The 25,869-nt window shown below is 43.8% G+C and overlaps 1 protein-coding gene across 5 annotated transcripts in view; it reads left to right on the top strand.

The window, feature by feature from the left end:
* Window positions 1-24,949, top strand: part of MARCHF3 (membrane associated ring-CH-type finger 3) — a 119,061-nt gene extending 94,112 nt beyond the window's left edge. For 2 of the 5 annotated variants that reach the window (XM_090038482.1, XM_090038481.1), the window contains 3 exons: window positions 17,498-17,707; window positions 18,003-18,167; window positions 23,009-24,949. In XM_090038482.1, the coding sequence (XP_089894608.1) occupies window positions 17,498-17,707; window positions 18,003-18,167; window positions 23,009-23,167 (534 nt within the window). In that variant the 3' untranslated portion in view covers window positions 23,168-24,949. The remainder of the gene's footprint in view (window positions 1-17,497; window positions 17,708-18,002; window positions 18,168-23,008) is intronic. The other 3 variants (XM_090038480.1, XM_090038484.1, XM_090038483.1) reach the window with 3 other exon arrangements.
* The last annotated feature ends 920 nt before the right edge of the window (window positions 24,950-25,869 follow it).

Below are 25,869 nucleotides of genomic sequence, written 5' to 3'. Positions count from 1 at the left end.
ACGAAAACAATGGTTCCAATGGGTAAGCCTTCTTGGATACATTTTGAAATTAGTTTATTTACTATGAATTTCACCTCAGATACAAACCTAAAGTGGATAATAGGAAACTGTTTAGAGAGAATAAGATTAGGTGATACAGGATTCCTTACTTAGAGCAGTAATTTGATATAGCAGTTTAGGAACCCTCCAATGTTTTCACTGTCAGATAATTAGACTGCTTTTAACCACTTACATGTCCTAACCCAGAAATAGAATATAGCCTGTACTTGACATTTACAGTGCTGAATGTCAGTGGAATGAATGGCATGGTGAGTACCAGCTAATCCGTATAACGAAGTGCCTAGTGTTAATAAAGTAGCAACCTGTCCAATTCAGTAGTAGAGCCTCTTGTGCATATGTAACTCGCCACTGGCATAATTCCAGGATCTGGTCCATTTTTTCTACTCCCATTAAAGTGAATGATAAAACTTGTAAGGTTTTCCATAAGAGCAGAACAGTGGGCAGCTGTGGACTCTCAACCTGCTCTCTTGGTAGTATTAAACCAGGGGTGACCAACCTGCAGCATGCATGCCACAACTGGCACAAACAGCCTCCATGGGCTGGCACATGGCTGCTTGGAGAGGAGACAGGTAGCACAGTGGCAGAGAGAGCAAGCAGCAGAAAGCAGGGCAGCAGCTTGAGCAGAGGGCCAAATAGCAAATCAAGCAGGGGTAGGGATCAGAGTAGTACTCAAATTATGGGGCTAACCAGTGGGGGCTAAAAATGTTGGGCCCCCACTGGCCTAAGCCACTTCATAATTGTTTTTGCTACCTACAGTGTATATCTGATTTCTCACATAAATCTTAAACGTTTAATTTCAAGCCCTTGCTCCATATATTTTCTGGGGCCAAAAATAATTCAGTTTTTTCATCAATAGTATTCCTTTGAAGTAGATTATTCCAGGTGCATGCACAGTAGGGCTACATACAGTGCTCCTCGCCATCACTGCACGTCATCCCTTTGAATGATCCAAAACTAAAATGATTTCATTTAAAAAAACACTTAATGTCATCAAGTCCCAGCTTCTTCAGTGAGGTGAGCTCAATCAGAATGAATGCAGGTACACGTGGTGCTCATGGCAAAACTGGAGTGTGGCAATGCAGTTACCTAGTTGTCATCTATAACGCTTCAGTGATACAAATAAGAGAAACAAAAGAGCACAAAACCTACAGTGATATGCTGCCCACATAGTAAACACACACATTAGTTGCCCCAAGCATAAGGGAATCCAAATTAAGTTCATTTCCCATTTAGAAAAGTGGTCCTGGTGGGCGTTTATAGACATGCCCCAGGAATGGAGGTAGGCGGGGTGGGGGCGCTTTAATTAAAGTATCTGAAGTGTCACATGTATCAGTGTCTACATGCTGAAAAATGGCAGTGGGGGCACTTTAACTAAAGCTCATTCAATGAGCTTTAGTTAAAGCACCACCGCTGCCATTTTTCAGCACAGGGATGCTGATGTACATGAAGCTGGAGTCTGCTGGTGCACAGTAATTACCATGCTTCAGCAGACTCAATTAATCAAGTCTGCTCCAATGTGCTGTAATTGCAGCATGTTGGAGCACCCTCACTGCACATGTATAGGCACCCATTTGCTTTAGTGCAACAGTGGAAATTTTCTCTATTGCTATGGTTATTTTCTCCATCAGCTTCAGAATAATGTCTCACGTAGAGATGAAAGCAGTTTTATAAGCACGTTACTCTACCCCTACTTGCAAACTTGCTTCCTGCCAGTGTCAGGTTTCCAAAGGGTTGTGGTGCAGTGTAATTTAGCTTTGTAGGTTGGCCCAAAGAAACTCTGAACATTTTCATGGAAGGACATTTTGAATAATATTTAAGTCTTGGGATAGCAGCATGATCAATGAGACTTAATTCTGCTATTATGAAAGAATAGGAGGTGTGGGCTTTATTTAGCCATAACTGTGAAGAGATTATTGCTTTGTCATAATACAGGAGCGTCAAACTTACCTTGCCTCATGGGCCAGAACTGGTACACAGGCTAAATGAATGGTGCAGGGGCAGATTAGATCCATTGGACCCTCTTATGCCAGTGTTTGAAGCACCCACTCCAGCCAGTCTGTGACATGGAGGGAAGAGGTTGGGCATCCCTGGAGCCTTGCTTGCACCATAGGAACAAGCCACAGTGATGAGCATTTTACATGTTGTTGCTGGGCCTCCAGCACCATGGGTTTTGACCAGGCACTTACTTGGCTGCTGCCGCAGGAAATTCTCCCAGTGAGGCGGTGGGTTGGATGATCTGGCTCTTTGGGTCACATCTAGCTCATGGGCCATATATTTGACACCCCTGCCACAACAGAACTACAGAGAACTGGAATCCTTATCATCTACCTCCAGAAAATACAGCCTCTACTATATGGGTTGAAGGCACATATTTGTTAATTGTCACCTATGTTTTTCTAAATGAGAGCAGCCCCTGAGGCTATAGTACTGTACCCATAACACATTGTTTTGGTTTTCTAGCCAAAACAAAAGAATTGATAAAAGCTCATTTCAGATCAACCCAAAACAGAATTGTCCTTTTGTTTGTCAAAATGGAAGAGAGAGAGCTTGTTTTGGGGTAAAATATTTGTTCTATTTGAAATAAAAAGTTCTGTTTTGTGAGGTTCTTTTTTCATCACTTGATTGAATTTGGGACAATTTGGTCTTGAAGCATTTTGAAATGAAAAAGTGAAATATTTCCTTTTAAAAAAGTTGAAGCAAAATATTTCAAGATTTTTGACGTTGAAAATGTGTTTTATCAACTTTATTTGCTTAGTTGGGCATGACCCAAGATTCATTTTTTCAGTGAATTCATCTGAAAAAAACAGTCCACCCAAGTAGATGGCACAATCCTGCTCCCACTTAAACTAGGCAAAAACTATTTCCAGATATCCACTGACAACAGCAACAGGAAGACTAACAACACAACAAAAACTATTAACAAGTGTGCTTGATGGCAATCTGTTTTCATAAAGTATGGTTGGTGCCAGAGCTTTTAAGGAGCATGAACCATTTGGAAGACTGGGAGGGTAAAATATGAAGCTTTTATACAGTAGAGAAACAAACTCAGAAAATAAAATAACATTTCATATTGGGGCGGTTGCATAAATACCCTTAACTCAGAAATAACTTGATGGCTTCTTTTTTTTTCAAATTTTATATAATCTTCTTTACCTCCACAGCAGTTAAGCAGTTTTCTTACAAAACTAATTTTCTAAGCCAACACTATGGGAACTGAAATAGGATTTCCATGAGAAGCTGGTTGCAGCCTTAGGCTGTAATCCTGAAAATATTTCTATATGAGCTTTACTCATAGATATGCATGTGCGTTGTCTGACTGACATTAGCCATAGGGAGAAGAGGAGAAACTGCTACCATTAAGTTCATTGTTCATGTATTTTGTTTTACAGCTGGTGGAATGATTACCTCTCCCTAATCAAAGTGTAAAGATGTGCTGCTTCTACACATGCTGCCCCAGTTTCAACTTGTTCTGCTTAGTTCTTTTTCCCATTAGGACTTTACATTTATGATACATACCACAAAATGCTTCAACCCCAGTCTCTTGTTTTAGAAGAGCAGTTCTCTATTCTGTCATGTTTCCTCAGATATGATGAAATAAACTGATTAAAAGGAAACTCTCACCACCTATTCCTCCCAGGAGTCTGAAGTTTGAAATTATATGATGATGTCAAAACATTTGTCAGTATAGTCATGTCAGAAGAGCTAGTTGAGTGCATGAAGTTTTCCATTTAAACACCAGGGATGATTTTGGAGGAAAAAGTATACTGGTTGCAGATATGTCTCATTATAATCTATTAATTGGCTTATAGACCTAAAGTCCTTTAGGGAATGTCACAAATCCACATGAAATTTCTGACTGCTAGAGTTTGCATTTAATTTAGTTACAGGATGAGTAGAGTCACATGCAGCTGGTCATGTTAATATTAATTGCCTATCTGAATAAGGTCAAAAGTTAATTTTATTCTACCTGATATAGGTAATAACAAAATCAACTCTGCTTTGAAAAGTGAAAAAGTAAATGGTACATTCTAATGCAACAGATCCTATGCATGCTCAGTCTTGTGCACTTACCGGTGGTACTGTAAATCAGGGGAACTGAATCTCTCTTCAGCAGTACAGGAATGTCCCGGGAGGACAGTCCTGGGAGGGCAGTCACCAGAAGGCAAGAGAGGACCACCCAGTAAGGACCCCACTCTAACCCCTACCCATCATTGAAACGCCCTTCTCCTGGATAGTCAGACCCTTGCTTCGGAGCAGTATGGGACACCAGTATATACTGGTGTTCATTGATTATGCCACATGCTATCCTGAGGTGATACCCCTCTGGGCAGTGATGGCACCCCAGATAGCAGAAGAGCTCATCAAATGGATTGCGAGGATGGGGATACCGAAATAAATTCTCACCAACCAAGAGCAGAACTTTATGTCAGGGGTACTACGGACCAAGTGCCATACACTCCAAATCAAGTAACTCCAGACCTCTGTATACCATCCCCAGACCAACGGTATGGTTGAGGGTCTTAATGGTGCTATAAACGGATACTCCAACAGTGTCTACAGGGCAATCCACAGAAATGAGATTTGCTCCTCCCGTTGGTGATAGTTGCAATTCAGGATACCCTGCAAGAGGCAACGAAGCATTCACCATTTGACCTTGTGCTGGGCTACCGTCCTAGGGGCCTGCTGCAAACACTGTGGGAGGACTGGGAGCAAGATACTGAGGATGCAAGGAACCCCACCACCTATCAACGAGAATTTCAACAAAGGATTCAGGTCGCCTAGGGTATCTCCAGGGAGAGCATGCATGAAGCCCAGCGTGCTGGCAAAAGGAAAACATCCGTACCAGAGAGAGGGAGTTCAAGCCCAGCCAAAGAGTCCTCGTGTTCCTACCCACATTCACGAGTAAACTGTTGACAGAGTGGCAAGGTCCCTTTGAAATAATTCGCCAGGTGGGCCTGGTTGACTACAAGGTACACAGACCTGGCCACCTATGGGAGAAACAAATTTACCATGTGAACCTCCTAAAGAGAATGACACAATTCTGAGGGATGGGCCATGTTCATGGAAGAGGACCAAGAGGACCTCGGCCCTCTGGAAACTACACAGGAGGAGCTAAAATCAGAAGTGGAAGATTTGGTTCAGATAGGAGAAGAACTATCGGTGCTCCAAAAATCTGACATGCAGACAATGATACGAGGATTTAAGGATGTTTTCGACAAAGAGCCAGGGTGGACTAAGACACCTGCCACGTAATAGTACTGCCTCCTGGAGCAATAGTTTGGAAGAAATGGCACCTAATACCTCATCACTTTTTTGGGGAAATTTGCAAAGAGATCCAAAAGATGCTCAAACAAGGCGTAATTCATCCATCCAGGAGCCTATGGCAAAGCCCATTAGTCCCAGTCCCCAAGCCGGATGGCTGCCTGCAGCTGTGTGTCGATTATCGCCGCCTGAACACGCTGGCAGTCTTCGATGCATTCCCCATGCCCCACGTGGCTGGATTAGTGAAGCGCATAGGAAAAGCGCAGTATATTACAACGCTGGACCTGGCAAATCCTGGTAGCTAAGAGGGACTGGGCTGAGACAGCATTTGGAACACCCTGGGGCCTCTATGAGTTTATATGCATGCCGTTTGGACTCCATGGGGCAGCAGCTACATTCCAACAGCTGATGAATCAGATACTAGCTCCTCATGTGGAGTATGCGACAGGTTATATAGACAATATTGTCATATTTACTGAGACACACAAGAGGGCACTCCAGGCCATATTGGCTGAACTGCGAAGGGCGGGGATGACAGCAAACCTGTGGAAGTGCACGTTGGCCCAAAGGCAGACCAAGTACCTGGGTTTTCTGGTTGGGCAGGGAACCATTAGACTGCTGGCTGACAAAGTAGAGATCATCCGTAAGTTTGCAATGCCCCAGAACAGCCAACAACTCCGGTCGTGTTTGGGGTTGGTCAGTTATTACCAACGGTTTATTCCCTACTTCTCTGAGTTGGTGGCACCCCTCACAGAAGCCTTGAAAGGGCGGCATGGGAGCCATAAAAAGGACTCCAGAGATGACATGTAATTTCGAGCAGCTAAAGAAATCCTTATGTGAGGACATGATAATACATACACCTGACTTCCACAAAATATTAATCTTGCACATGGATGCATCAGAAAGTGCCACTGGGGCAGTCCTGACCCAAGTGGACAGTGGACTAGAGAGAACCAGAGCCTATGCCAGCCAGAAATTGTTACCAGCAGAAACATGGTACGCCACAGTAGAAAGGGAATGCCTGGCAATTCAATGAGCGGTCGAGCATTTCTGGTACTACTTAATGGGGAGGGAATTCAAACTCGTGACAAACCACGCAACCCTAAAATGGTTTAGTACAGCCAAGATGGATAATGTCCATATCACTAAGTGGGCCTTGGCCCTGCAACCATTCAAATTTTACATATCACACTGGCCAGGAAAACAACATCATAGCAGACTTTTTATCCAGGTGGATAAGATAGCAGGGGATGAGAGTGGGCCCAGTGACACAGGACATCAGGCCTTTCAGACATAGGGAATACAAGGTGGGAAACCAGACCTGAGGATTAAGATGCCCCAAGGCATCTTGAAGGGGGGGGGGTTATGTCCCGGGACAACAGTCACTGGGAAATGGGGGACACCCCCTCCCCTGCAGTGGGACAGGGGACAGAACAGCCCACTGGAGCCCTGAAACTAGGGCAAACTTACCTTTTACAGCAGGAGAAGAGGCAAACGCGCTGTGCCGGCATCAAACAGCCGCACGGTTTGTAAGCCATGCCTACTTCCGGCTTGGGCTGGCACAGATGGGTGATATCATCCCTGGACACTGCCCAGCCGAGATAAAAGCTGGCACCGAGGGAGATGCCAAGGAGGCAGCGCAGGAGGCACGAGCTGCAGATGTTTCCCACACTGGGCTTCCTCAACTCTGGCATGTATCGCAGGAGTTGGGACCAGGACACCAGAAAGGGGTCCCCAGTGGAGGGGAGGACCCCAGATGTTGTTGGGGGGATGACAGGATCCATAGAAATCCAGAGGCTATGAGTAGGAGGGGGAACAGGCCACGGCCCTATCTAGGATTACGGGTGAAGGGTTTTTTTCTTTTTTCCCTTTTCTCTGATGCTTTTGATTGAATATATCCCCTTTTGATGGGGAGCAGCCTCAAGAGGCCCTGAGGTAAGGGCAGGGGCGGAAGTGGCACTCCAAAGATGACCGGAGGGTCATGGCCAATAACCAGGCCTAACTGAAGCCCCACAGGGAACCCTGGGGCAGGACAGAACGTCCCAGAAACACAGGGATGGAGACATTGCATACCACTCTGTGAGAGGGATGGGCAGAAGCAACATCGGAGGGTAAGCCATATGAACACTGAGGGCTGCTGTATAGGCTGGCACATGGATGGGGTGTTGGGGAGGTGGAGCCCCACGGATACCCGCCAAGGGTTGCAGCCAATCTGAGTGAGCCCACTGAAGAGGAGCCCATCACTGGGGATATCATCAAAGTTCTGGCAGGTGAGTCACTGGGCTGTCCCGGGGTGACCGTAGATTCATTCAGAGGCCGCTGGAATCCATGCAGCAGCTGATACTTGGCACAAGTGCTAAAGCGGCTCGCGAGCATATTTTGGAGACCAGGTGGACACAAGGAACATAGAGCTGGAAGAGAACTTCTGGGTTATCTTGGTCAGTCTCCTATCCCAGGCAATCAAGTCATACAGTTGTTGTCAAAAATCGATCAAGCTCCATCTTAGGACTACCCCTATTGGGAGCCAGTTCCACAGCCTCACTCTTCCAATGGTTAGAAACCTTTTTCTAACTTCCAACCTACATTTATTCTTGGCTATTTATTCCTGTGCCAACATTGTCATGTAGGATCATAGACTAGTCTGGAAGTCATCTAGTTTGATCTGCTTCTCAAAGCAGGATCATCTCTGACTAAAACATCCCAATCAAGTATCTGTCTAACCTGCTCTTAAAAGTTTCCAGAGATGGAGATTCCACAACCTTTCTGGATAGCCTGTTCCAATGCTTAACCACGCTCATAGTGAGAAAGTTCTTTCTAATACCCAACTTAAATTTCCCTCCTGTAGTTAGAGACCATTGCTCCCAGTCCTGTCTTTGTGGCAACAGAAAATAGTCTAGTTCCATCTTATTTGTAACCACCCTTCAGATATTTGAAGACTATTATTAAATCCCCCCTCAGTCTTCTATTCTTACTAAATAATTCTTGTTCTTTCAGCTGCCAGCTGGCTAGTCCCTCACTGAAGCACCTTTGTACCCCAGCCAGTCCCTTCCTAGTACATTGAGCTGGAGGGGCAGGGGGGAGCAACCCCAGGCTGACAGGCCGCCCCCCTGCTCCAGCCCAGTTCAACGTGTTGGGCATGAGTAAACTCCAGAGCTTGTTGCTTTGGAGTTTATTGCTCCCAGGCACATGTTCAAACGGCACACCCAGGAGCAATAAACTCCAGAGTTTATTCCTGTGCAGTAATTGCTCATGTAGACATGTCCCTGAAGTGCTTAAATAGTGCTTAAGCTTAAATTGGCTTCAATAGGATGTTTTTTTCCCTTATGAATGATTGACTTCAGAAGACCAATCATGTCCCTTCTAGTCCTGCATTTTGCTAGGCTAACTAAGCTATCCACTTTTAATCTCTTTTCGCAGGACAGGTTCTCCATTCCCCTGATCATCCCAGTTGCCCTTTTTGGCAACTCTTTCTATTTCAGTGGATCTTTCTTGAACCTAAGGGCACCTTTACATGTGTCCAATGCCTGCTCGAATGCATTTTATTTAGAATGTGTCGGAGCAGACTTGATTGAGTCATCTGGAGTGTGCTAATTGGCATATGCTCCCCAGCCTTGACGTCGCGTGTATTCAGCATCCCTGCACTTCAAAAGCTGAGAGCCATGGGACTCTTTAGCCTGGAAAAGCGCAGGCTCGGGGTGATCTGATGGCCACCTATAAGTTTATCAGGGGTGACCACCAGTATCTGGGGGAACGTTTGTTCACCAGAGCGCCCCAAGGGATGACGAGGTTGAACGGTCACAAACTCCTGCAAGACCGTTTCAGGCTGGACATAAGGAAGCATTTCTTTACTGTCTGAGCCCCCAAGGTCTGGAACAGTCTGCCAGCGGAGGTGGTTCAAGCACCTACATTGAACACCTTCAAGAGCAAATTGGATGCTTATCTTGCTGGGATCCTATGACCCCAGCTGACTTCCTGCCCTTTGGGCAGGGGGCTGGACTCAATGATCTCCCGAGGTCCCTTCCAGCCCTAATGTCTATGAAATCTATGAAAATGGCAGCAGCGGTGCTTTAACTAACCAGCGCAATGTGCTATGCTTCTGAGAGCTGCTGTAATTAAATCACCCCCCTCCCTGCTCCCACCCACCCTGGAGCACATATAAAGCGCCCTGAGTGACCATGGCATTCCAGATGAAGTCTTACCAGCATCTTATACAATACCATTAATACTTCTCTGTTTCTGTGCAACTCATCATCCATAGTGACCTCAAGATCTTTCTTTCCTCCATGGTTGCCTTTACAAATATTTCAAATGGTGTCTTCCACATTGTACTGCTTTGCATTTGTCAGTGTTACGTTTCACCTCCTGTCACAATACCGGCTCACCTGGCTTAATTAGGGCCCCCTGAAGTTCCACATGATCTTGATAAACCTAAACCATGTGCCATCCAGAAGTTTGGTAACGGTTCTGTTCACTTGTCTCAGATAATTAATAAATATATACAACAACATAGGATCTAGTCCTGAAATTGAGGCACCTTATTGTTCATCTTTACCAGGCTGAAAATTGATCATTTATTTCTGCTTTTTGTTTTGTTAATTGGATGATTCTCTGAAAGTTTTTTAAGTAGTCATGGGGAAGAAAGTAGTTTCCTTAAGAGCCTTTTGTGTGAAACCTATTCAAAAGCTTTTTGAAAGGCATTATATTATACCAGCTGCTGGTTCTTTTTTCATTATCTTGTTGCAATGCCTAAAGAAGTATAGTAGAATTGGAAACGCATGACTTTTTGTATTAGCAAAGCCACCCCAGCTTGTTCCCTAGGTGTTTTCCAGTGATATTTTTAAGCATTATTTCCAGGTGTCTCTTTGGCCCACTGAGTCCTCATTACATGTACGAGAGAAGGAAAAGCAATTTGTCTCCTATTTGTTAGATTAAATTTGTAGCGCTGAAATGCAGGGGGTTGTTTTTTGGAGGTGGGTTTTGTTTGGTTATTCAGAGACAAACTTGGGTCCCCACGCTGTCCATCTTCAGCTTATAATTTACTCTCCAAATTCAGTTTCCAGGCACAGTTGTGACAGCTGACAGATGTTTCGTGTCAGCTGCTGTCCAGTACTGGATCGCTCAATCGGGAGTATTGGTCGTGTTCTGTTCTTGAGTTTTCACTGCCTCAGTCTGTCGCTTAGTTTCTCAGCGAGTCAGTTTCCCTATCTGTAATTTGGAGGCAGTAATGCCCACCCATTCGAGACCTACAATAGGCAATTCATAAATGTGTGATGAAACTTTGTGAGCTACATATCTTTCTTTAAACAACCATTTCTGTGGATGCCACTCCATGGGCCATGGGAATAACCACGTGTAGATCCTCAGTGTATTGCAGAACTACAATACACTGTGTGGGAGAAGTGTGGATCTAATGGTAGCATCTGGCTTTACATCTCAGTCTTTCACAGCACACTCATATCTACTGTACCACCACATTAAAATCATCCACTCAGCACTTGCTGCAATCACCGTTCAGGTTTCAGTTTCATGAAAGGATTTGCTAGCTTGACTTTTTAGCTGTCAAATTGGTTGACAATGCACATTTCCAAAACAAAAGACAGAAAACTAGAATCTAAACAGAAGCATGTTTCAAAGTAAGTGTTCTACCTCAGGAAGAAAATGGTGACATCCAAGTAGGCAATGAGGTGGTTTTTGTGGCTTCATATTTCAGAACCAGCTGATTAAATATATATTTTACCATATTTCTTGAGATATAAGGCCCCTTCCTAGCCCAGACCCTGAATCTATTCATTCCCTAATCCAGTAGTGCTCAGGCTTTTGGCCCAGATCGAGCCCTGCATACCAGAATCAGGGCCCACAGCTGGTCCTCATGCATTTAGATCGTGCCCTGGGGCCTGGCACCACTTCTGCCATGGGAGTCCAGCACTTCCCCCTGCCAGCCCTGTGTGGCAGGGTTGGGGCCTGGAGTGCAGTGCCACCCTATAGCCTATACTACCCATATCATCTATACTACCCTGGCACATATCATCTAGTGCGCAGGGCCTGGGGCTCTCCACAGGTCTGGAAATTTGGCAGCAGTGGAGTGGTACTACTGCTCTACCACCAAATTTCTGGACCTGTGGGGAACCCTGCAAGCTGGATAACATGGCCCCGAGAGCCAGATCTGGCCTCAGGGCCAGGGTTTCAGCATCCCTAGTCTAATCAGTATAGCTCTCATCCAACACCTGACTCACTCAGATTTCATAGTCTTTTTTTACTGGACCAGTTGAGTCATTAAAATGAGGACATATAGGTTGGTTAACGCATGGAACAGCAGCAGCCCTTATCCCCTCCTAACATCTTCACAGAGCCTATCAACACTTGCATGGTCAATAATATTTAGCTGGCATGTGTCAAAATAAAAATGTTCATTGAAGTGGACAGAGATTATAACTTAGAAAAATCACAATGTGCATTTCATGCATATGCTCATTCCCCTTTCCTCAGGATCAGCTGCTTTTTCTCTCTTGAAGCTGCAACCCACTACTTCCAGCTCTTTCCCTGGAAGGTTAGTACCAAGGGGGGATCACATCCTATGAATTGACTGGTACATCACAGGGGGGTAGGCTAACCTGAAACAAGCAAAACTTGAAATCATGCTGAATGTCCCTTTTAGCACAGGACAGTCGAGTATAGTGCTGAGGAAAGCAGAATTTACTACTTTTGGGCCTGACCTGGGAAGGTGATGAATACCTGCAGTTCCCATCAAGATCAATGGGAGCTGTAGATGCTCAGCAGCTCTTTTTGTAGGTCACGGTTTAAAGAGAGATTTCACAACATCCTTTGACAGTCACCTTTGAAAGGAGAATCTCCACCCTGGTGTCCTTTCAGTTTCTCTTTTTCCTGGAGGTTTCTCATTACATGGATTCATGGAAATGGAACAAGGTGAAGGTTGTAATCAATCATGTCTCAGAACCAAAATGTAATCTGGTTCTGTTACACACTCCCCTGCTGATCTCCTTGGCGGTATTTTCTCAGTAAATGAAATAGAAACTCCAAAAGAAGCACCCTAAGTACAGAGTTTTTATAAGGACCCCTCCGGCATTACAATGAAATAGAAAAATATGCAAAAATGCAAAAATATGCACATGGGCACAAGGTGTCATGTTCATGTTTAATGTCCTTCAGACAAACTGAACCCCAAATCCGTATACTTTAAGTAGCAGAAGAGGTTACGGCACTAGTTGACAAGAGAGAGGAAATCCTGTCATTTTTCCATCCTTCACAACTGCTCGACAAGGTTGCAGATTATTCTACTTCATACTTACACGGCGCTTTGTTTTCATCACACTTTACACAATTAGGGTAAACCTTCAAAAGTGATTTAGGAGCCCACATCCTATTGAAAGTCCCTTTGAAGGTAGAACTTTGGCTTCCAAGTCAGACATGTTATCCTTGCTCTGATTACTTCTCGCATGTGAGACAAGGCGGTGGTGGTGATGATGGTAGTGGTGATTTCCATTTTCACAGAAGGGGAATATAAGAATGAACAGTCCAGTGACTGGTGTCTTTAGGCTACCGTCATATCAGGTCAGGAGTGTCTCATTCCCCATTGTGCCCAGTTTCTTGGACTGTACTCATTCCCAAGCTGAATAGGGACAGAGCAAGTATTTAATTTCAGATGTGGGGTTTTTTTGGATGTGGGTATGTGTATCATTGGGACTGAAAATACAGGGAGGTATTTAATGATGTGTGATCCATATCAGGCACTCAGCACAAATCTGTGGTGTTTCTTTTTTGCTGAAGGGTAAATCTGAGTTACTGGAAGGATAGGGAATTTACCATGGTTATAAAGTGCCTACATCAATGGCAGGTATGGGAACTAAGTTTGCCTTCTGCTTACATTATTGAAAAAGGCTACCCTCACCTCTGGAAACAGCAAAGTCTATCAGAGAGGGTGTGAGACTAGAAATCAGCTTCAGCTCTAGCCTGGGCTCTGACATCAATCTGGTGTGTGAGATTTGACAACTCAATTGACCTCAATTTCCCATCCCACTGTTTGTCTTGCCTGCTAGTATTGTAAGCTGCTTGGGGCAGGGATGGTGCCTAATTATACCTGCAGGCAGTGTCTAGCATTACATGGCTCTAATCTTTGTTGGGCCAGCAATAAAACTAATTGCTGTATGGTGCCATATATTACATATGGATGCATCACCATACATTCATGGAGGGAGTTAAAGGAATGAAAAGATCCTCCAGAACAGTCACAAAGTCCTGGCTTGACCAACCATTGCAACCTGTAATAATAGAGGTGCAAGGTTTGGTCATCATAGCAATTTTCCTGAGTAAGCATTGGTACAGTTAAGCACTCTTATATTTTATTAAACTCTAGCGGTGCACTGGACCCATTCCCCCAGGCTGACCTTGACCCTGCTTATTATAGAAAGGTTCATTTTTGACAATAGTGTGGGTGGGAAACCTTCTCTTCAGTATTTCTTGACTCTTGCACTTGATTTTACAACAGTAGCATTCATAGTTTCATAGTTTCATAGTAGCTAGAGTCGGAAGGGACCTAGGTAGATCATCTAGTCCGACCCCCTGCCTTGGCAGGAAAGAGCACCGGGGTCAGATGACCCCGGCAAGGTGCTCATCTAACTTCCTTTTAAAAATCCCTAGGCTAGGAGCCTGCACCACTTCCCCTGGAAGCCGGTTCCAGGCCCTAGCCACCCTGACTGTGAAGTAGCGCCTCCTAATATCTAATCTAAACCTACCCTCCGCCAGCTTGTGACCGTTATTCCTGGTCACTCCTGGCAGCGCACGGGGGAACAGGGACTCCCCCAATACCTGCTGATCCCCCCTGACCAGTTTGTAGCAGGCCACAAGGTCCCCCCTTAACCTTCTCTTGTGGAGGCTAAACAGGTTCAGGTCCCGTAGCCTCTCCTCATAAGGCCTGCCCTGCTGACCCCTGATCATACGAGTGGCCCTCCTCTGAACTCTTTCCATATTGTCCACGTCCCTCTTGAAGTGTGGCGCCCAGAACTGGACGCAGTACTCCAGCTGCGGCCTGACCAGTGCCGCATAGAGGGGGAGGATCACCTCCCTGGACCTGCTCGAGATGCATCTGTGGATGCATGACAGGGTACGGTTGGCCTTCTTGACTGCCTCCCCACACTGCCGGCCCATGTTCATCGTGGAGTCAATGACGACTCCAAGATCCTTTTCCGTCTGCGTGCTGGCAAGAGGGGAGTTCCCCAACCTGTAAGTGTGGTGCCGGTTCTTCCTCCCCATGTGCAACACCTTGCACTTATCAGTGTTAAACCCCATCCTATTCTCATCCGCCCACCGTTGCAACCTGTCAAGGTCAGCTTGTAGCCTATTGCACCCTTCTAGTGCACCCACATCCCCCCACATCTTAGTGTCATCAGCAAACTTGAACAGGGTGCTTTCTACCCCCTCATCCAAGTCACTGATGAAGATGTTGAACAGTGCGGGCCCGAGGACCGAGCCCTGCGGAACCCCACTGCCCACGTCCTTCCAGGTCGAGAAGAACCCATCCACTACCACCCTCTGGGTGCGGCCCTCCAACCAGTTGGCGACCCATTTGACCGTGTGGGCATCGACACCACAGTCTCCCAGCTTTTTGATGAGGACAGGGTGAGAGACAGTGTTGAAAGCCTTCCGGAAGTCCAGAAAGACTACATCCACAGCAACCCCTGCGTCTAATGATTTGGTGACCTGATTGTAAAAGGCCACCAGGTTGGTCTGACAAGACCTGCCACTGATGAACCCATGTTGGTTGCCCCTGAGCATGCATTCCCCCGCAGGGCCCTCCTGGATGTGTGCCAGGATAATTTTTTCAAAGAGCTTACCCGGGATTGAGGTAAGACTAACTGGCCTGTAATTTCCCGGGTCCTCTTTTTTTCCCTTTTTGAAGATAGGGACCACATTGGCCCTCTTCCAGTCCTCCGGCACCTCACCAGAGCACCACGAGTGCTCATAGAGCCTTGCCAGGGGTCCCGCAGTGACCTCGGCCAGTTCCTGTAGAACCCTAGGGTGAAGATTGTCCGGACCAGCGGACTTGAACACGTCCAGCCTCTCCAGAAGTACCCTAACTAACTCCTCGCTAACCCCTGGCCCAGGCGTGTCTCTCCCGGGGCCCGAGGGGGGCCCAGCAGGGAGGTGGCTGAACTGGTCCCTACTTAGGAAGACAGAGGCAAAGAATCGTTAAATATGTTAGCTTTGTCATCTGGCGTGATGACTAAGTTGCCCATCGTGTCCTGCAGGGGCCCCACATTACCCGGGACCCTCTTTTTACCCCCTATGTATTTGAAGAAGGACTTCTTATTGTCCTTAATCCGGGAAGCTAGTCCTATCTCCATCTCTGCCTTGGCCCTCCTGACTGCCCCCCTACATCCTCAGGCGACTGTAACATAGTCCTTCTTGGTGATGACCCCATCTCTCCATTGGGTGTACGCCTCCCTTTTAGCAAGGAGACATTCCCGGATGCTCTTAGTGAGCCATGGGGGTTTATGTGCCCTCCTGCTCCCTTCATTTAACAGGAATGTGTTTAACGTTGATATCTATTTATACAACAGAACGGAGAAAACGTAAAGCTGAGACTGGAGATTAAACTACTACTGAGGTTTTGGTTTTGAGCTTTCGAAAATTATGAGGAGATAACTTGTATTTCTAAGGGCTACAAAACCAGCCTGACTCATGTGGTTTATACCACCATGTTCGTATACAATCCCTCTAGGCTTGCCTTAAGCTTTATGATAGTTCGGCAGAATTTCAGTGTTATCATACCAGGAAAAGTGTTGCTGGTATCACAGCTATGTTACTCCATGATCCTTATGATATATAAGTATTAGCGTAGACATTGGCTGCATCTGCGAGTCACTTGCTGCACAGTAGCTCATCACTGCTGTGCAGTAGCATCACCAGGCACAAACCGTAATGCGAGCTACTGCACACAAAGCATCACTAGGCAACTATGCTGCGAGGCTACTGTGCAGTAACAGCAGTTACTGTGCAGTCATTTAGTACTTGATTATGCAAGCACTAAATGACTGCGCAGTAACAACTGCACAGTGGGAGGCTTGTGTAAATGCTCCCGTTTCCTACTTACATCTCTCAGAACAGAAGCAATTATTCTGTATGTTGGCCTCCATTTTTCCCCTCCCATTCTCCCACTTGCCCTTTATTGCAACCATTCCTCCGCCTTTCCCACCGCTGCTGCTTTTCTTCCGCTTCTCTTTTTTCTCAGCATCCCTGGAAACTCTCCTAGCATAGTACAGCCTACTGCCTCATTAACAAACATAATACTTGGGCTGGAAAAATAAACTATTCCTAGCCATGCTCCCTGGTTGAAGGTGAACATCTGGTTTTGCTGCTTGAAGGACTGTGTAGCACAGATCCACGTCTAGACAATCTGCAGTGTCCCAGCTGAGGTGAGGCAAGGAAACTGCCTGTGAGCTGGCGGGTTTCCTGTCACACTGCTGGTCTGCAGTGTCAACATCGATCTGCTCAGGCTTTACTGCAGGCTTTTCATTGCTCACTCGGTGCTCTCAGTGCAGCTGGAGAAGCAACCAGGAGCCATCTTGCTTTTACTACTTCTGTTCTGGACCTGGCAAGCTCTGCAGCAGTAGATACAATAAATGTCTGTACAAATAACATTGCAGGGACTGGTGTCTGGGTATGTCCATTTTTTGGAAATGGCCCTCACTTTACAAGCACAAGCACAAAAAATATTAAAATATGATATCAAAATAATAAGTAATGTATTTTTCCGTAATTGTATGACCAGAAAACTCTGCCTAATTCCCATTTCCGCACCCCGCCCATGCAAAAAAAGTGTCTGGAGTGTTTCAGTTGCTAAATTGCTTATTTCCATATAGGCTTGCGCTCCCAACTCATTTCAATGAAATGTTTTTCCTTATCAAGTCAGCCTTTCCTAGACCTGAGCAAATGATGTTTCAGCTACATATGGCTAAGAGGTGTGGTGTCAGCGAGTAGCAAGAGAAATCATCTCAGGTGGGAATGCTCTTGGGACCACCTGAGTGAAATACTGCATTCTCTATTGCCTTTCCCGCTAGAAAGGGCACAAGAAATCCACAATTTGAAAGGCAGCAGCTGGTTTCAGCTAAAAACACTGTCCCTCTGTTGACACTTGTTTTGTTTCATTTTCCTTCTGCAGTGGCTAAGAAACCCAGGCCCACAGCATGAGAAACGAACTCTGTTTGGAGACATGGTGTGCTTCTTGTTTATAACTCCATTGGCAACCATCTCCGGCTGGCTGTGTCTGCGGGGAGCAGTGGACCATCTGCACTTTAGTAGTAGGCTAGAAGCTGTTGGCCTCATTGCACTCACTGTCGCACTCTTCACTATTTACCTCTTTTGGACCCTAGTAAGTGCTGATTTTTAGTTAACTATCGCATAAGAGGGAGGGGGATGAGCTCATTTTGATCCCAGGAATGCCAAGTAACATTATGGAATAATCCTATAGAATTAAAATTGGAAATGGTCACCTTTCCATGACTCTTTTGGACTGCTGGCTATAATTTAATAGAGACTTGCATCCTTGCCATAGAATTCTGTAAGACCCCTGTACAAAGACTGTCATTTTCTATTACATTCTGTAATTTTCTTTTAGTTATGTCTGTAGGAAACCTTGTAATTTCATCCCAATTAAATTCCATTAGAGCTCCTGCATAAAGGCAGTTTGCCTTTGGTATTTGGTAATTACCGAATCTGAAGGCCCCAGGGGATGGCAGGAAGAAGTCAGTGAGCAACAGAGGGGAGAAAAGTTCAAGAGAAATGCCACAGAAGTGAACTGCCATCAAAGCCATTGGATGGAACAGGGAGAGGTACAAGAGAGCCCTGCATGTTTAATATGGCTGCCATGAGGCAGTGGCATAATAAGTCCTCTATTCTAGTTTTGATTTTTGTGATCTTACAAAGAGTACAAAAGTTGCAGATTCAATCCTAGTAGAACATTTTTACTTCCCTATATACTTAGGCTTCCACCTATTTTGCTGTTGAGTTTACTACAGGATCCTCACTTTTCTGTGGAGTAATGCGTGAGCATCCAAGTGTCCTTTTAAAAACATCAATACAACCAACCTCATTTCAACTCCCAAAAGGTTGTGAATAATATTTTCCAAATGGGGACAGAATGTAAAGGTTGGTCTGTTATGAGAAAGTTGGCATCAAAATTAGCCATATTAGCACCGTGTGGCCAGCAGGAATCCATGCTAAAATGCAAATATTCACAATGTGTACAGACTTTAAGAGGACACAACACTGAGTCCATGCATCTGCAGAAAGCCAGATATAACAGCTCTGGGAAAGGAGCAAATTGAATTAGACTTCTGGCCAGTTTTCTAGCATTTTACAGAAACCTACAGGGAGCTCAGAAATTTTGCTGATGCCACCTGTAGTTTCTTTTCTCTACTGCTGCTAGAAACAATATAGACAGCAATATTTCCTTTTGGCAAGTGCAGCTATATTCCATACTAGGCCACCCTACCAAATAGGTGGCACTCTGCTTTCAGGGGGCAGTCTGTTCTTACTTCCATCCAGCAGGCTGCCATACAGAGGTTGCAGATTTCAAATGATCTTCAGTACAATTTTGTACTGCATATGTAAGTCACCCTGGGAGCCTAAATGCTGCCTGATTTGATTTTTAATTATGTGTTCGCAAATACCATTAGGATTTGGGACTATGAAAAAGTAACTCTGCTTAAATATTTGGGTTTAATTATTCATGGTGCACAGACACTTCTGTCACCACTCATTAAAATAGTTACAGTGACAATTTAAACTGCAGCGACCGAAATCTGCTTGCCCGTTGCATTTTCAGTGATAACAAGAACATATATTTAAATGTCACTTTGTATTCATTTCACAATAAAGCTGTCTCCTCCAGGAATATGCAGGGAAGTGGTGTCTTAGAATTTGTTAGGTGCTCAGAGACTAAAGTGATGAGTTAAATAGATATGTTATAAATACCTACCTCTGTGTATTTCACTGAAATAAAGTACGTTTCTTGCCCACTGCCCAGCAAAGACAGGACTGGTCATATGGGACATCCAGTTCCTCTCTTAATCTATTATTAAGGCCAACTGGTGTGCTAATAAGGCCATGTGATGTTCAGGAAAGAGGAAGGGAACAGTGGCTCACAGCACAACAGCAACCCCTTCAGTATGGTAGGGAGCATATCTGAGGTGCTGCTTGAAGCATTAGTACAACCTGTGATGTAGGGGCTAGTAACTGCACCATGACTCTACTTCCCAGCTACAACCTCTACACCTGCCAAAGGCTTTGCAAGACATAAGTACATACGCAAAGCAATTGCTGTGTTTGCGTGAAAGGTGAACGATACATACAAAACATTTTCAAATACATTCTTAGCAAAACAGTAAATTCTCTAAGGTAGGCCAAGGTGATTAGCGGCTTTGGTTGCCTATGTTAAAAGGGTCTGATTTTCAGTAGTGCTGACCACTATGTCTTGGAAAGAGAGAGAGAAAGAAAGAAAGAAAAGCAAGCCTCTTGGATCACCTCAGATTTTTCAGTTATCAGTTACAGTTACAGTTACAGTTACATTTGAAACCTTGACTTGTCTCTAACTTTCTCTGCAACGCTACCCACACACATTCACACAGAATGACATACACATGTGAACAGAATTGAAAGCTTCCACAGCTGCCCCACTCCAAGCTGAAGTGCTCCATTAGGATAGAGCAGGGAACATCTTCATCTGAGGGAGATGTGTGCTACAAGTGTAACCTGCAGTCTCCTTGAGGTTTTGGGAGAAGTGAAAGAAATAAATCTTTGTTTTCCTCCCAGAAAATTGGTTTACTTTCACTGGAAGCACAAGCTGGCTCATATGACTTAGTTGCAAACCGCTATATTGCAGTGAACCGAGTTTAATGGGTTGAAAATGAGATGCTGTTTTTGGCAGCAAGGAAGCTATTTCACCCCATCCCTAAGTTAAGAGTCAAAGTCCACCCTGAGACAGACTTGCAATTCCTCTTTCTTTACTTGTTGTCTCTGCAATCTCTATACAAACACACATAGCTGTCCCCAAGCAGAAAGCTTCCAGACCAAAGATTTCTATTTAAAGCAAGAGTTTAGGGCCAAATGGAAGTTTGACTTAGCCCTTGCTCAGTCTCTCTGACTCCTGCAAGATGGGACAGAGTATAAATCAGAGCAGTTGTTCCTCAAGGGTTTGAAACAGTTGCTGGTGAAAAGTAAAAGGTTTATCTTAATGATTCCACAAAGCATACGTGAATTTTAAAGATGGATTATTCCCCCCTCCTTACTCCCCAGTGCTAATAGCAAGGGCCACAGACTTAATCCAGTCAATGATACATATTAAAAAGTCTGTGCTTTTGTAGCACCTCAGGAGTTATTAGAATAGCTTCTCTGCAATGCAATAGTAAGCAGCTGTGGCTGTCGCCAAATTTCAAAAGTTGACATTACTTGGAAACTGCCTTAAGGCAAGAACCCATGGTAAACAAGCTGTCAAGCTTAACTAGGATATCCTGTGAAAATGTCTTAAACAAACAGCTTCAGCATGGCGCAACAATGCAGCTACTCCTGAAAGGACTTTGCTTGGTACTTGTGTAAAGCAGTCCTTGGGTTTTTTCATGGTGTTCACTTCAGCAAAGTACCTCCATCAGATTTGCCTAATGTCCATTGCTACTAGCTCATCCGATAGAGACCATTCAAAGTTCCTTGATGTTAAAATGGCAATGCAAAAAAGGTATACAAAGAGACCTTTCAGTGAGAGCCTGGTGGAGAAAAGGCCCCCGCAGCTTTTACCACAGTGAGCTAGTCAAGGTTAGTATTTAAGTAAAAATGACTTTTACCTTGTCTCTACTAGGATTTTACATTGAAATAGCTAGCTGAAGTAATCTTTCTCAATAAAAACAAACATCCAGAAGGACATCAAGCTCTATTGAAGGCATTTGCATTACTTAAAAAATAGAGCTAGTTTACATTCCTCAACCACCCTAGCAATGAGCACTAGGATTGTTCACTTCTGGCTCTTCCCTACCAGAAAACCAACCTGAGGACATGTCATGTAAGCAAACTTCCTTCCTGCTCCCAGAAGGAAGACAAGTGCCTCACCTCTACATGCAGCAGCTTCATATGACCCCATAGTTCCTGGAGAGTCAACACAGGTGGCACAACTGTTTAAAAATCAATGACAGATGATGGCTAGATCATCCTCACGTGCAGTCTTAGTAATCCAGGTTCATTCTGTTGTCTGTGCATAGCAGCTCCCCTTATCAAGATTATCACCTAGTACCTTTCAACCCAATCTTTTCCAAAGCCCTGAGACACTGAAATACATAAACGCTCACACTGGGCACATGTACACAAGATGCTTTACTGCATGGCAGACTAATTTGCTGCACAGTAAAATGTCATTGGCTACATGTATGCAGCATTAGAGCACCAGATAGACCTGTCATATGCAAGTGGTATCCATCAGTGCAGTAAATTACTATGCTTAAATGTATGTGTAGATGGTGACATTGGGGATTGTCACCTGGCCTGTATTTCTCTCTCTCTCTCTAATTCCATCTCTCCACACTCATACTGCACGCCCCGACCATGCTTAGTGAAAAAGTGTAGGTCGCCATCCTGGATGTTAATCTAGCTTCAAATCCATTTGAAACACCAGGTGTTAGTGCCTTTTCTTTGCTAGTCATCTCCACTTCCACTTGCAAAGACTAAAAAGAAACGGTGGCACTGTTAGCAGAACTTGAGTCTGGATCCAATTAAATTGTGAACCAAGATGGACCATTTTTAGTATAGTGAAAATTCTTGAGGAGCCAAACTTTGTTGAAGACCATAAGTAGCTTTAAAAAGAAAGTCAAGTACACCTGAATTGAGACAACTCATGCTAACACAAGAAGCCCTGCAATTTTGTTCCACAGTATGGTTAACACCTCTAGTATTTTCATGCAATCGTGAGTCTGACTCATTGACTGAGAAAAAGGGGAGAGGAAAGAGAGCCTGAACCTCCACTAGTAGTTATGTATGGCCATACCTTTAAAGTTACTTGCAGAGCTTCACCATCTATTCAATGACATTGTCAAGTTGTCAACATTTAGCATTTAAAGGAGCACATCAGCTAGGTTTGTTTTCAAATGGTAGGCAACTTATCCCTTAGAGAAGTGGGCCTGATTACAGAATAGAGGGGGACGGGCAGCTAGTTTGATAGATTCTGAAGACTACCAGCAAAAGGGAGGCGAGGCTGGATTGTAGCATGAACTATGTCCCACACTCATCCATTTTTCTCCGATCAGAAACTTGGGGGAGAGGCCATTCAAGAGTTGTCTTTGGCCTCTGATGGCCATCTCCTTGCTACTGAATTTATCCAACTATTAGGCTCCAGGATGGGAGAGTTCAGCAAAGAAAATGGCCAAGAAACAAATCAGTGAAGTGGGTAAATTGTGCCAGAGGTACAGAGATAGTGGGGTTGACGGGAGAATAGTTGGTTTTGTTAGAAAGGAGTTGGTAGTATAAGAAAGTGGCTTCTTGAAGCAACTAGCAAAGGGAAGACTGAAAACAAACACTAATTCTGAATGCAGTTCACTACAGGTAGGATGCATTTTTCATACTAAACGTTCATTTTAGGACACAAGATGTTTCTACATTTAAAGCATCTTTCCCCTCCCCTTTTTTCTCCCAGGTGTCATTTAGGTACCACTGTAGATTATACAATGAATGGCGTCGGACCAATCAGAGGGTGATACTCATAATCCCAAAGTCTGTCAACGTTCCTTCGAACCAGCAGTCCTTGCTGGGCCTGCATTCAGTCAAAAGGAACTCAAAGGAGACAATCGTTTGATTTCGGCAGTTTCTGCACTGGGACCATGCACTAAATATACTTTCTTAAACCCGGTGGGGTCTGATTCCATCCAGAACCTGGTAGTATGCTATTCTGATTTATAAACTCTTTGCAGAGGAAGGAATCACTGTTTTAATTCAAATCATGGATGCTGCAGTCATATGATATTTGCTAAGCTGCCAAACATGTTTATTTAGCAGATACTGTATGGAATTCTACAACCTTGTGTTAATAGCTGCATCATCAGTGATGCAAACCCTCATTTTTTTATTATTGTTTAAAAATATTAAACTATGATAATTAACAATGCAAAACAAATGTAAAAAGTGCTTTCATTTTATTTTTTGTTTGCTGTTTCTGCAGTATCATTTTTTGAGGTGGTTGGATGGGACACAGTACTGTATTTTTAATTTTTCTGAACCAAGAGGATGGCATTACAGGTGGATATTCTGTTACAGTTCATTTTATTTTAAGGACATTTTATACTAAATAACTTGGATTATTAAAACAACTTTTTTTCTTTTTTTGTTTTTTTTAAAGGAGTAGTGCATTCTACAAAATGACATCTCTAAATACCATAATCATTAGAAAACAAATATACGTTCTTTGTTGTTGGTACATAAGGTATGATAGAAAAATATTTTTAATAATAAATTTAACGTACGTGAAAGAAACATACCTCATGAATTGCTATAATCTCCCTACTCAAAAAGTGTTAAGTTGTTTAGCTTCCAGAAAGGAATTCTATTTACAGGGTTATTTTTCTTTGTATTCAGAGGGAGATTAGTGCAGACTTAGGTGCTTTAAATTATACCAGTGTAAATCCAGCTTTAACCAAGTTAATTTGTATTTACACAAAGCTGAATTTGGCCCTAACTGTTTAACATCAATTTTGTAAGAGGAATTCTGCATACGTAATGAATTAGTGGATCATTAGATGTTTTCTAGGGAGCCCAGACCTGTCTTGCATAATAATTAGTGTTACTCTAGAGCTGCTGAACTTTCAGCTCAGCAGGTAAATTTAGTGAAATGAATATAAACCCTGATCTCTCATTGTAGTATTGAGACTAAATCTGTCCTTAAAAAATGTAAGAACAGCATAGTGTCATGACCAAACCCAATTTGGAATGTGACTGCTAATTTTTTTTCATCTTGGGTGGCATTTCCTACTTTCAGCCATGCATTTTTCTAAGCATCAATTAATTCAGTAATTTTTAGGTTTGGGCTCAGAAGGGAAACGTACTTACGTCAAAAGACTCATTTGGTAGTGAATGCTTCAATTGCTAATAGCTACTAACAAAAGCTGCTGACAAACCAGTGACACATAACCTACTTGCAATTTTAAAATATGGATTTCTGGAGCGTGACATATTTAGAAGGTAATTCCAACATCTGCTTGGTTTCACACCTCCTTTTATTTTCAAACTAAGCACAAGGTGAATAGCAACAAAGGTATTGATCTATATTTTAAGGTGAATCAACCTGATGTGTTTGTTGCCAGCCAAGATAGCCATTTAAAAATGGTGCTATAGCAAATGCATACACTCACAAGCTCCTCAGCAAGTTGGTGCTGTCTTCACTCAAATAATCTGAGTGAAGACCAATAGATGTTTTCCCCTTTAAGACATGTATTTTATATTCCACATAGTCATCATTCCTTGACAGAATATTAGAAGTTATACCATCTATACTCTTAACTGATCTTCCTCTAGTGAAATAATGCCCATTTTGCCTATGTCACACTACTTTCACCACAGTGAAACAGGATCACTGTTACTTGTAAATCATGGACTTGAGCCTGCAAATCTATATTCATGTAGATATAGATTATGGTGGATGGTTACAGGACACTGAACTATGTTCAATAAGGAATAAGTGTGATTAAAAAAAAAAAAAAAAAGAGATAAAACAAGTAATGCCCAGACTTTAAAACTGCAGAAGTCTGTTACCTTAATTCAATAGTGACTTAAAACTTGCTTCTCCTTTTCTCCTCTAAATCCATAAAGTTTGGCTTAAGAGCTACAGTATCTATAGTCAACAATTACTTTCCCTTTTCTAAAGTATGAACTTGAACATGCATCACAAGAGAAATTATTTACCAGCAACTGGAGTTCTCTGACATGTCTCATCCATAAGGGTGCCCCGACTGTGGGCATGCATACACCTTAGTTACCTGCCCAGAGATCCTTGGCCTGAGCAATACCTTTAGGATATTGCATGACCCTACCCCCATCCTGTGCAACACAGGGGCTAAACAGTAGTGCACCCCTTTCTGCAGTTCAGCTCCTCTTCATCGCCTCTTCTAAAGACAAAACACTCCTGTTGGCATCCTTGGCTGGGTGCCCAGGGCAGAATGCTGCAATTCCTCACTGATGTCAACGGAAAGGTTCTAGTATCAAAATCACCTTGGCCATATATGGGCTTTCAGGATCATCTTGTGTTATGCCTGCAAAATCAAAGATATAGGTGGGAAGGCATATAGAAGGATTCTGAACCACAGGATAAGGCAGATTTTGGGGCACTAAGGCTAGATACAGACCTTCCCTGGAACAAAAAAAGGAGCAGCAGTTCTTGCTAATATCAACACAAACAAGTTTCCCTTGGGTGACCCTGATCTGCAAAGATGAACCAGATCCACTTGTGCTGTACAGAGATGAATGGGCTGAGGAGGGCTGTCTTGGAGAACAGGGAAGTGCCCTGTG

This window comes from Crocodylus siamensis, chromosome 3, assembly GCF_052110815.1.
Source record: "Crocodylus siamensis isolate JL-2025a chromosome 3, ASM5211081v1, whole genome shotgun sequence".
In the NCBI taxonomy this organism is placed as follows: domain Eukaryota; kingdom Metazoa; phylum Chordata; order Crocodylia; family Crocodylidae; genus Crocodylus; species Crocodylus siamensis.
The sequence above is the reverse complement of the archived record's forward strand: the minus strand, read 5'-3'. Positions and strand labels throughout refer to the sequence as shown.